General features: G+C 41.8%; 1 protein-coding gene across 1 annotated transcript in view; it reads right to left on the bottom strand.

Annotated features, from left to right (window-relative positions):
* The window catches only part of EML5 (echinoderm microtubule associated protein like 5), a 136,937-nt gene that overhangs the window by 79,713 nt on the left and 44,304 nt on the right, over positions 1-12,920 (bottom strand). Inside the window, exons 7-12 of the mRNA XM_015426624.1 lie at positions 10,675-10,876; positions 8,649-8,786; positions 6,816-7,072; positions 5,704-5,916; positions 3,133-3,300; positions 1,462-1,568 (exon numbers count right to left, since the gene is read on the bottom strand). Coding sequence (XP_015282110.1) covers positions 1,462-1,568; positions 3,133-3,300; positions 5,704-5,916; positions 6,816-7,072; positions 8,649-8,786; positions 10,675-10,876 — 1,085 coding nt within the window. The remainder of the gene's footprint in view (positions 1-1,461; positions 1,569-3,132; positions 3,301-5,703; positions 5,917-6,815; positions 7,073-8,648; positions 8,787-10,674; positions 10,877-12,920) is intronic.

Raw genomic sequence — 12,920 nt, 5'->3', positions numbered from 1 at the left:
GATGCTAATTGTGGGCATTTGTGGTAGTGGTGTCGGCTCCTAATTGAAGGCCTGGTGGAAGAACTCTGTCTTGCAGGCCCTGCGGAACTGTACAAGATCCCGCAAGGCCCTGATCTCCTCCAGGAGCTCATTCCACCAGTAAGGAGCCGCCACTGAGAAGGCCCTAGCCCTGGTCGCAGCGAGCCTGGCGTCCCTGGGGCCTGGGATAACTAGTCGATGTTGTGACCCCGACTGTAGTGCTCGCTGGGGTATATATGGGGAAAGGCAGTCCCTCAGGTATGTCAGACCCTGGCCATTTAGGGCTTTAAAGGTAAGCACCTGCACCTTGAAGTGAATTTGGTATGCTATTGGAAGCCAGTGCAGTGCCTTAAGCACAGGTCAGATGTGCTCCCATCTAGGGAGACACATCAGCAGCCTGGCCACAGCATTCTGCACTAGCTGCAGCCTCCGGATTTGCGACAAGGGCAGCCCCATGTAGAGAGCATTACAGTAGTCTAGCCTCGAGGTGACCGTCACATGGATCACCGTAGCCATGCGAGAAAGGGGGCCAACTGCCGTACCAGCTGGAGATGGTAAAAGTATGGACCATCGCCTCCTTGAGTGCCTCAGGGAACCATCCCTCCCTGAGGGACATATTAATAATCTCCCTTAGGGCCCCTCAAAGTCCCTCATGGCCAGCTTTAAACAGCCAGGAAGGGCACGGATCAAGGATGCATGTGGTTGGGCGCACAGTCACAAGCAGTCTGTCGACTTCCTCCAGGCCGAGCAGGCCGATGGAATTCAAAGCCGGCAGTGCAAGGGGCCTCAAGTTGCAAATAGGGAGACAATTTTTCAACAGACTCCTTGTCAATCAGTCTGGCTGTTGGGCAAGTTGCTTAACCCTATCCCTTCAGAACAGTACAACTAGTTGTTCACACATGTATGTTTTCAAACTCCCAAATTGAATTCTGCTGCCCCCCCCCCAACCGTGCTCCACTGCTGCTCCACTCAGCAGACAATTGTTTAAATAGACAGTTAAATCAGTTTTAAAAAATTTAAATCCTCTTGTCTGGTGTTGATCTAAGTAGTTCTTAGCGACCTTAATGGCTGCTGATCTCTTTGGACTGGCAGCATGTTTGCACATGCACAGTTTTGAAAAAACCTGGTGCAAACATGTTTAGCAGGCATTCAAGTCTTGTGCTGCCAAACTGAACAGACTGAGACCAGCGCTTGTCTGACCATCACAGCCAAAGTAAGTAAGTTTGTAAGGGTTAAATGAACATCAGGAACTGTATCCAATATTATCCTTCACATCTCTCTGGCAACTGCTCCTAGGCAGACAGGATACATCCGTTGTAACTGCTCTGACCAATTTGCTCACCACTTCTCACACAGCCTTATGGACTGAGCAATATCCAATCTCTGGACTATGCAGGGCTTGCTAAACTGGAGGCGGGATCACACTGTTCCACTGAAACATACCTGCCGACGGTATGTGATCTGAGTCTCTTGCTCAATTTCAGAGTCCAGCTCTGGAACATCAGACTGATCAGAATCTGATTCCTCACTATTAGAATCAACCAGGGTCTCTGTGTCACAAAATAAACAAAATAATGAAACAATAGAATCAACATCAAGGTAAATTGAAAAATGGTCTACTAAACATACCAAGTAATTACACATTCAAAAGTCATGAGAACTCTCACAAATTAAAACTACTCGTAAAGCAGTTAAGAGAACCAACACTGAAAACAAAAGTCAGTTTTCTAGTTTATTCTCTCCACTTCCAAGGCCACAGTCACACATCGTGAGAAACCATGGGCTTGTATGTGATGCTTCTGTGCTTCCTCCCTCCTTTTGGGGAAGAAACAAACTCCCTTTGGCTCAGGGCATCATAACAGAAGTGGAGCTTGATTCAAAGCTTCCCAAACCAGGAAGACTTCAACTCTGCAGGCAGAAGGGAACACACATGCACAGTTTGTGCCCACTGACTAAAATGGTACTTTATTCTAAGTATACCTCTTTAGGATCACTAAGGCTGCGATCACACGCACAATTAGCCCTGCCACAGGCGCGAATGCTGGGCGGATTTAAAGGGCGCAATCAGACGACAACATCTGGGAAGCGCCCCACAGCCGTCGGCAACCCGGCAAGACACTGGGGGAAGTCCGGTAGCAAACAGGTTGCTGTGGGCCACAGACGGATTTTCCCCTGTCTGATTGCTCCAGCATGATGTAATCGGGATGGTCTGATCAGGCCATCCTGACTCCATGCCATTGTTTTTTTCTCTCTTCTCAGTATGCGCATCATCACATACTCCATAGGGAGCCCTCAGTGCGGAGATGCGATTCATTGATTCCCCATTTAAGGGAACTGGAAACAAATGGCAGAAAAAACAACCCGACTCACCCATGGTTGCATCTGATCACGCAGTGGCGACTGCCCCGTAGCTTCAAAGGACTGTGTGATCGCGCAACTGTGGGTCAAATTCCCCCAGAGGGAATAGCCTCGGTCCCCCCCCCCCGGTTTATCTAGCACACATGACCGCAGCCTAAGTGTATTTACCATCCGTAATTTGTCCACTAAAATTCACTTGAGTAGGTAGGTAGTTGAATTGGAATGGGGTTATGGATATTTGAATGTTCTACATACATTTTCATAATATTTTATAAAAAGACATTTGAAATTTGATTGTTTTACCCAATCTACTATATCCACTATGGCAAAAATCAAACAAAATTTATATATCAAAATAGGTTACCATGAGCAGACTTAGGACAGTAAAAGAATCTGTATTTCATGTGCTGAGTGCAAAGATGTACTACAGAGAGAACTGTTGATTCCTCTGTGATCTCTCAAAAAGATTTTTCTAGGAACTATGCAGCTTTTGTTTGTTTGTTATCAAGGTTGATTTCCAAGTACTTCATATGTCAGTGCACTGATGACACTGAAGAAAGTAAGATCTTGAGTGGTCAGAAGGGTAAGGATGAAGGGGATAGTATAAAACAGTCTGCGGGGGGGGGGAATCAAGACAGGAATAACACTACTGTGTGGCCTGGTAAAGTATCAAAGGAAAGAACACAACACAATATAGAAACCCTTAACCTTGGGTAACCCTTAATCTCCTTCACACTCAGTGGCCATTTCTCTCACCTTGTGGTGCTATGTGAAGAGCATCCTTCAGCTTTCTTTCAGGAACAAATTTCCACTGAAAAACAGAATGATCTGCTCCACCAATAGAAATAACCCATTGATAATCATGTGACCATCGGACATTGGTCACATGTGCTGAATGACCAAGATATTTTTTAAACTTTGCTCCTGCAAAAAAAAGTTTCATGTTTCGAATGATATTTCATTTATTTACTTAGAACATTTCTTTGTCACCATTCCACTCAAACAGATTCCCCTAAGGCAGCAAACATCAAGACATTTCATCATTAAAACAACATTTAGAATAAAATATATATAAAATAATTCAATAAAAGATACAAACACATAATACCAAAACCAGGGAGGAGAGCTAGTAACAGTTATTGAGGGTACCAAATAAATCTTTACCTGCTGGTGGAAGATAACAACATGGGGAGAGAGACGAATCTTGAAAATAGCATTTTAAAAGGATGCCTTATACAATTGTTGTAATGTATACAAACAGGCTCTAGGGGCAATTTTCTGCTTTGCTTGTCGTTTAAGTTTTGGCCCTGCAGGGCTCCGGTATATAAGAGAGCAGCTGAGCAAGCTGATTGAGAGGCTAACTGAAAAAAGGTCCACCCAGAGAGATAATGGGTCAGAGAGCTAAATAAAAAACTCTTCTTAAGTTGAAGCAAAGCTGATATGTCCTGTTGTTCACTACAACTGTACATTGCATAATATCTTCTATGTCAATTTAGTCAGCTAGAAGTTTATTATGCTACTTTGGTAGACTGTTGTTAGTAGGAGCTAAGAGTAATCCTAAGTAGGTCTACTTAGAAGTAAGTCACATTTTATTCAGTGAGGCTTAACATCATCATCATCTGATTTATACCCCAGGCTCCCCGCCGGAGCAGGCTCACGGAGGCTTACATAGAATGCAATAGCTAAAATATATAAAATATAATATATAAAATAAATATAAACAATATAAATAATAGCTTAAAAACAACAACATAAGGTGCTAGTGAACAATTTAAGTGGCAATGGTGAAAGCAGGGTAGCATCAACATACTAGTAAATGCAGTTGGCAATTGATTTTAAAGCCGGCAAAGCTCAGGCTGTCGGTGGTGGTATTTGGCACAGGGCCTTGATGTATTGGGTGCGGCTCCTTAACTAAAGGCCTGGTGGAAGAGCTCCATCTTGCAGGCCTTGCAGAGCTGTAAAAGGTCCTTCAGGGCCCTGAGGTCTTCTGGGAGCTCGTTCCACCAGTGCAGAGCTGCTACTGAGAAGGCCCTGGCCCTTGTTGATGCCAGCCCGATGTCTTCAGGGCCCAGGGCCAGATGAATCCTAAGTAGGTCTACTTAGAAGTAAGTCACATTTTATTCAGTGAGGCTTAACATCATCATCATCTGATTTATACCCCAGGCTCCCCGCCGGAGCAGGCTCACGGAGGCTTACATAGAATGCAATAGCTAAAATATATAAAATATAATATATAAAATAAATATAAACAATATAAATAATAGCTTAAAAACAACAACATAAGGTGCTAGTGAACAATTTAAGTGGCAATGGTGAAAGCAGGGTAGCATCAACATACTAGTAAATGCAGTTGGCAATTGATTTTAAAGCCGGCAAAGCTCAGGCTGTCGGTGGTGGTATTTGGCACAGGGCCTTGATGTATTGGGTGCGGCTCCTTAACTAAAGGCCTGGTGGAAGAGCTCCATCTTGCAGGCCTTGCAGAGCTGTAAAAGGTCCTTCAGGGCCCTGAGGTCTTCTGGGAGCTCGTTCCACCAGTGCAGAGCTGCTACTGAGAAGGCCCTGGCCCTTGTTGATGCCAGCCCGATGTCTTCAGGGCCCAGGGCCAGATGATTTTGGGATTCTGACCGCAGTGCTCTCTGGGGAACACGTGCAGAAAGACGGTCCCTCAGGTAGGCTGGCTTACTCCTAGAAAAATGCTCTTAGAACTGCAGCTTAAACCAATCAAAAATGTTTGTTTGAATCTCAAACACTTGTTCATTTATTACTTTCCATGAAGAGATTTCAATCCAGCAAGGAATCTGGGTTCCTGTACACCTTTATCCACCCCTCCCCAACTCCCTTATGGAACAAAAAAATTCCACAATATTTAGGTCCACTACACTATGCTAATTTGAGCATAGAATCTCCTTGATCCTGCAATATGTCTTACCTAAAATACAAGCCAGGGTCATTCATTAGCTTTTGGTTGACTTAATAAGATTCCATTATTTAAGTAAATGATGTCATCCAAGAACTATACAATTCACTCCATGTAATTAGGGATACTTTCTGCTTGTGTTTCTGACACAGCAACTCTCAAAGACATATGACAAGCTGATTTTGAAATTAAGGGGATCCTCAGGAGCAGTTTGTGACATCATATGAGAACATGGGTTCAAAGCGGAAGTGAAACATTCTACTGGACATGGCCCAGCATTTAGGCACATTTAAACTAGCTCTTTTGATCCCATCCTTAATATATAATTTTCCAGCTTAAAAAAATGCCCAGCTTTCCATATGTGTAAAACTCATTATTAATTAAATGCAATATTCAAACAGAAAATTTACCTTTTCTTAAACAAGGATACCGAAACAGTTTTACTATTCCATAGTCATCAGCGGTAACTAAAACTTGGCCCATAAAATTTGCATCTACGGAATTGATATCATTGATATCTGAATATTTAGGCCATATTCCATTAACTTCAAGGCCTGAAATTGAGGTCCATGAAGCCCACTGGATACCTTTTAGTTCTTCTTTATTTGCCACTTCTTTTCCACCTGATCATAAAAGACACAACTTTCAATCATTGATGACATCTATTAAGACAATGACGATATTCATTATTTTAGCTGTCTGACAAAAAAATGCTTAAATAAAAAATAAGCCTCTCATTTCTTCAGGTGCTTGAATTCAACATTGTTACTGAGATTTTTTTAGATTTTATTGCTGCCGATTTGTTTCTATGGTTTATACACATAAAGTCTGAATGGTAACACTAGATAGAAAAAATTAATGGAATGGAGTTGTATTCATGACCTGAAGAAAAAAGGTGGATGAACTTAGTAGATAATGTGAGAACTAAAGGAAATGTAATAAATATCCTGACACAGTGGGGGAGGGGTAGCACATATGAATATAATATATCAGTAGTTAGTCTAAGGTGTCACAATAGTTTATACATTGACCAACATGGCTATCCTTTCGGAAGATACCACAGCCCTACTAAAAAATCCAGTGGAATACTGAAAGCACAGAAATTTGTAATATTTATGCATTATAGACAATTTCAGCATTCTGTCTCTTTTCATGCACAAAGGTAAGCTAGATCAAGATGGGTAGCCATGTTAGTCTGTCTGCAGCAGAAAAGAGTAAGAGTCCAGCAGCACCTTAAAGACTAACAGAATTTCTAGCAGGGTATGAGCTTTCACAAGTCACTGCTCACTTCAGAAAGAAATAAAGAAATAAAACTAAGCTGCCATGCTCAGACAGGAAAACAGTTGAACTGCAAATCTATTTTCACAGAGGAGGATAACAGGGTGCCAAGCCTAGTGGGGACTGGTTTGGAGAGGAAATACTGACCGCAACCACTGTAACAAGAATGTATTATGTTATAAGAGCATTTGGCAACCTAAGCATCAAGATTTCTGCCTATATTCACACATAAGTAAAACCTCACCAGGCATCCTGTAAAATAGCCTTTTCCCACTGCCATCATTGGTCTGCAAATATTTACTGTCCAATGACCAGTCCATATGAGTGATGAAACTTGTGGATCCAGCACACTCTCCAACCTTTTTGTACCGCTGAACAACACCATAAATATCAACAGAGCTGTCATTGGAGCCAACTGCAAGGAAATTTCCATCAGGTGAATATTTTAATTCATGTATAGCTTCTTTCCTATCTTTAATATGAACAACCTCTGTCATATCTCTGCAATACAGAAAAAGAAAAATATCAGATGGTTAAGACTATATGTAAAGACATTTAGGGAGGAATCCTATGCAGGTCTACTCAGAAGTAAGCCCCACTTCATTCAATGGGGTTTACTCCCAGGAACATGTTCTAAGGATTGCATTGTTAATTTCATTGTGTATTGTACCTAGCTCTCTACCATACCCCAGGTTCCCACGTACAGGTCTTGTACTCCCATCAAGAAAACACTTCTAAAATGACAGAAGACAACACCCAGTTTCAAGTTGAGGCACCTACAGGTTAATAAGGAAATCCTCATCTGTATGCACTTACCTCTCTGGGGGACCAAAATAAAGCAGGGGGTTTGTTGATTTGCAAAATAAAATTAAGAAATGGATTTGATCCTGCTGATGCCCTAATAGCAGAAATGGTATTTCCTCACCTTTCCTTTCCCCTAAGTGGCCCTCTGAGCTTCAAGAAGGCATTGTAGGGAGCCAGGGGACCCTCACTGACAAAAAGCTCCATGGATATGAGAAAAGTGCATTTAGGAGGGGGATTCGGGAGAGAATATCCCTCCTCTATTTTCCATCAGCAGACTGCTTGAAGGATTCCACCCATAACAGGGCCCGAAGATATGGGGGGAAATGGGTGCACTTGACTGGGCTGGGCATGGGGTTGAGATGGTGTAGGCTGCAACCTCGTTACCATGATATGCTCTCTTTGAAAGCAACCCTAAACTGGTCTACTTGGAAGTAAGTCTCATTTTATTCAATAGGGTTTACTCTCAGGAAAATGTTCTTAGGTCTGCAGCCTTTACATCATTTCAAAAATAAAAGAGGGTTTTTTTCATGTATAGTGCGTGGAGGGGAAATGTGTTACAAATTTATAGTGGGCCAATTTGTAGGGGGCTTGGGTACCATTTGTGCAGAATTCTCCCAATTACCAGACAAGTCCACAAAACCAGCTGTATGCAGCAGCACTAGTCTTGTGTACCCAGGGGTCATTTTGTAGAAAAAGAGGTGCAGGAGCTCATTAGCATAACTCATTAGCATAACTTATTTGCCTATGCCACACCCCTTGACATCACTCGAAGTGTGTCAGAAGGCAACAACCAGGGCTCAGGCTCCACTGGACTGTTTTGGATTGCTAGCTATTGGGGGGGGGACACGTACAGATCTGCCCTCACAGGGGAGGGAGAGCTTGTACCTGAAGGGGGGGCTCTGCAACTTACCTGGCTGCTTCTTGCTCCTGTGGCCCGACTGAGGGCTGCTGAGAGCAGGGGGTGGGGCTTGTTGCATGTGCCCGCCCCCTAAGCTCCTTACTGCCGGAGCTCCGCTCCTGTGCGCTCCCGCAGGAAATGACCCCTATGTGTACCACACAAACACATTACAGGGATCTAAATGGAAAAATGGATCTCACACTGATGCCATGCAGCAATGCCAGGTAGAAGGCAGACCTCTGCCTGTGAAAATCAGGTTTTTACCAGCATGCTGTTATACCTTTTAAACTGCAGTGTATCAATGTGACATAACTAGTCTGAAATAGTTGATTTTGTGTTCATTTTTGTTTAATAGTCTCTAATTTATAAACATACCTAACTCGAAGTACTGTGAAAGAACCATCTTTCATTCCAAGTGCAAGATGAATTCCATCAGTACTAACAGCTGCACAACGAATTGGTTCTTCCATATTGCACCGTGCAATCAGTGCATGGTCTATAAGGCTCCATATTCTACAAGAAAAGTATTCAGCATAAACATTGCAAAGAAATGTTATTATCTGTATAATAGTTTTTCCTTTAAAAATTCCATAATGAAGCCTATATCTTATTTTCATGAGCTTCCTGTGTCCAGGACTAGATTAATACCCAGGGCCAATGTCCCCAAAACATCCCTGAAAATTGGAGAGGAATCATTGTACAATATAGCTGGCTGTGCAGCAAATGGGTAATCATTTGCCCCATTAGGCCACTCCTTAATTTTTGTCAAGATCACAATAAGATGAATCATTATTTCATTTTCTATGGACATCCAATGACCATTTCACTAGCCATGACACCACCCTTAATGTAGATTAAGATCACCACAAAAGCAGAGACGATTTGGGGTGGAATGGCTGCATTTATGTATAGAATCTGAATGGATATGATGGGAATATGTGCTATAAAACTTTAGTTATATGATCAAGTGCTTTCATCATATAAATTATGCACATAAGTTTATGACTAACCCCTTTCAATGTATTTACAGCTGGGATGGATGTGTCAGGAATGATTAACAACAATTGCTACTTTAAATGAAGTGATAGACTACACAATCCACATATTTCTTATTTCTTAACATACCGATTGCCAATAGTGCATTTTTATTGCCAAGGGCAAATTTTGCAAAAGTTGTTTTATCTTTCAGTGTGACTTTTGTCCCTCCAGAAATGGCAATTTTCACATCAACATCTGAATGCCATGAGCATTCAGCACAGCCCTATCACTACACTTCTGTGGTGTAGTAAGAATTAGGAACAAATGCAAGCCAGGCAACAAACTCCAATAAGAAATTGTTATTGACCATAACGAAAGCAGAGTGTGATGCAAATAAGAACAAATATTTTGCTTTCCTGCAACTGCTCTTCTTCAAGTGGTCAGCTGTGCATTCACATTGATGGCCTTTGCACCAGTGAAAATTCTAGAGCTTGTTTTAAGGTATGAAAACCCTTCAGAGGCATAGTCTTGATTGTGCATGGCCAAGGGGGAGAAGGTTCCTCATCCAGCTCAGTTTCTCCCCAAAAGATACCACAGATTTGAGAACAGCTGTTGTAGGGAAGGCAGGTGGATCATTTGAAAGTAGAGATGATTACTGAAGTGAAACTGAGCAGGAAAACACAATTCCTCCACCTTGGGCATGTTCAGACTTTTTCCTCTGAAGGGAGAGGATTTTCACACCTGCGCTCTAGTGTTAGAAATTTCTGAATCTAAGCAGGCACAAAGCCTATAATTGATGAACAGAGACTACACAACTACGTAGTAACAAAGTACTGTTACCAGAGTATAAGAAGAGACTAGGGAAGCTATTCAGGCTACAGTAACACTAATGATATTCAGAGGCTTAACATAAGACATGCAGAACTACTTCCTTGATTTAAATATATCTGTACAAGCTGGGTCATATACTTAAATCTGAATTTAAACAGGTAAACTAGGACGTTTATTGATTAAAAAATTCAGCTCACCTGAAATTTAGATCACTTATTTTTAATTAATAAATATTTTATATCTATCTATCATATTTTTATCCCACCTTTCTTCCGAGGAGTTTGGTGTGTGTGTGTGAACACTGTTCTCCTTTCCTCTATTTTATTGAAGGAATAATACAAAATTCCACAGCCACCCTCCCTACCTCTTCCACATCTTTTGTCTTATTCCAATTCAGTGGAATTTTTGATCCTATTGCCTTGAGTTCTTCAGGGGGAAGGTAGACTATTTTAAATAAATAAGTTAAATTATATCAAAACTTGGGGTGCATACATAAGACAGCAAAAAAGTCACATAAAAGTCACCAATCAGTTTGTATATGTAAACTCAATACATGGTTATGTATCTCTTTTGAGGTTCCAAATGAGCTAACCTGACTGATCGATCATCACTTCCAGTCATGGCCAATGGTTTCGTAGGATGAACTGCCAGGGCCCAAAGCTCTCCTTCACAGTGCCCTTGCATGATAAGAAAAGGCTTATTGCGTTCATGCACCACAATTTCGAAAATTTCACTGTCTTGTGTTCCGACTAGAATGTGATCTCCTCGCCAGCAAACACTTCTCACAGACAGGCCTGCAACAAGTAAATGCACTGCTATGTTTTAATGCACAAAATAATAAAGCACAGAGGCATTCATACACTTTCCCCTGTGTGATATCCTCTCTCTTCCTGAGTATTTTCTGTGGAGGCCCTGCTTTGGGTACCACCTTTTGCAAGATTGGTATGCACTAGAGAGATGGTCTTTCCAGCTGAATGAATGCCTTTGCTGTAGAATGAAGGCCTATGGAATACTTTTCCTAAGGAAATGCATTTGGCCTTATCAGTTGACTCTTGTAGGAAGTTGACAAAAATATTCTACTAGGCATTTAGGAAAATATTCTACTAAGCATGTAGGACAGATTTTGAGGTCACAGATATTTGGTTTGCTTGTTTTATTGTTTCTTCCAATTGGGGCTTACTCCCAAATGTGCATAAGATTGTAGCCTTACTTCATTAGTTTTCTTCTATCTTCTTCAGGAATATGTTGTATAATGACTTGAACTGTTTCACAGTAACTGTTTACCAGGCTCAAAGCTCTGTGGTTTACCAGTGAGCTAGTGGAAATGAAACAGACTGGGAGATTGCAAGAGCATCACTGGCAGAAGACTTGAGATAAATTAGAGACAACACATGCTATTTTTAGAAAGCAGCTGTATATAATTTTTAGATGACAAAATGCCTTGGTGAATTTTGTTTCTGGATTTTGATGTAAGTTTTAATCTATATTTTTTTACTGTTTTAACCCTGGTTTTTTTACGGTTTAAACCTTTTTTCACCTTGGGTCCCAGATTTCTGATGAAAAGCTTGACTCACAAATACATTTAAATAAATTGAATTAAACAACTACCAAAATAAAGATATATTTTCCCATCAAAGCAGAATAAAGCAAAATGTGATGGAAGTACAAATGGCACCTGTTAGCTGCAGAGCTGGTTTTAATCTCACTAGTTGATAGTGCTGCCCCCCCATGCCAATCATGAAACACTGAACCAGACAAATAGGAATCTGTGCATAAGGGGAGCGGTGGCACAGTGGGTATATCCCACTGTCTTAACATCCGAACTGTGTTAGTTCGAGCCCCGCGCTCGTGTGAGCAGCCAGCCTGTTGTCCCTAGCTCATTGTCCACCCAGCGATTCCAAAGCTTCAGCGAGTAGATAAAATGGGAACCACTCCTTAGAGAGGGTGGGCACACCAATCTCCCTTGTGGGAGGGTATTAGCTGACAGTCGGGACTTTCTGGTCGAGGTCAGAAAAGGTGGAAGAACTTCTCGGCTACAAAAATCCCTGCAGTGGATGTTTCCGGCCAGGCGGTGGCAGTGTGGCGATGCGACATACGGGTCCTGAAGCCTGGTCAACAAGCAGCCGTTTGGAAAATGACTGAGCCAAGCCAGAAGACGTTTACACCGTGCAGTGACAGCGTGTGCAATTAAAAAAATGAATATATGTTGTCTTCCCTATCCCCTATGAACATTGTTAGTCCCTGTCTAATGTGTAACTGTACATCACTTTGAGCCCACTGGGGAAAGCGATTAATAAATTGAAAGTATCATCATCATCATCATCATCATCATCATCATCAGAGGACTCCACAGACTTTGTAGATTAACTAAAAGAAAAGAGGAAAACACCACCAAAAGAGTTCAATAACTGAATATGTGCCTGGAGCACAGAATGTTGGAAGCACTTGATAGTTAAAGGGCAAACAGAAAGGGAACAATTAGCCTGCTTCAGACTCTGAGAAGTTATAGGATCCCAGAAGGGGAGATTTTTTGGGGGGAGGGTGTGTGTGGAATTTCCAAACTGTTTCCCTCTCCACTGAGTTCTTGTGAAACCAAAGCATACTTATCTAATTTAGAAATTGAAAATAGAGTCTGACAGGTGATATTTCTCCTTTCTTGACTTCATGTATATCCCACCTTTCTCCCCAATGGGGACCCAAAGTGGCTTACATTGTTCTCCTCTCCTCCATGTTATCCTGACAGCAACCCTTTGAGCCTAAGCATAAGCAACACAGTGCACTGTGTGTGTGTGTGTGTGTGTGTGTGTGATGTGGATTTGGCCATGGCACTGGGGAAAG

The sequence above is a fragment of the Gekko japonicus genome, unplaced genomic scaffold (assembly GCF_001447785.1).
Source record: "Gekko japonicus isolate JY-2015 unplaced genomic scaffold, Gekko_japonicus_V1.1 scaffold198, whole genome shotgun sequence".
Lineage (NCBI taxonomy): Eukaryota > Metazoa > Chordata > Lepidosauria > Squamata > Gekkonidae > Gekko > Gekko japonicus.
This window is presented reverse-complemented; position numbering and strand designations above follow the sequence as displayed.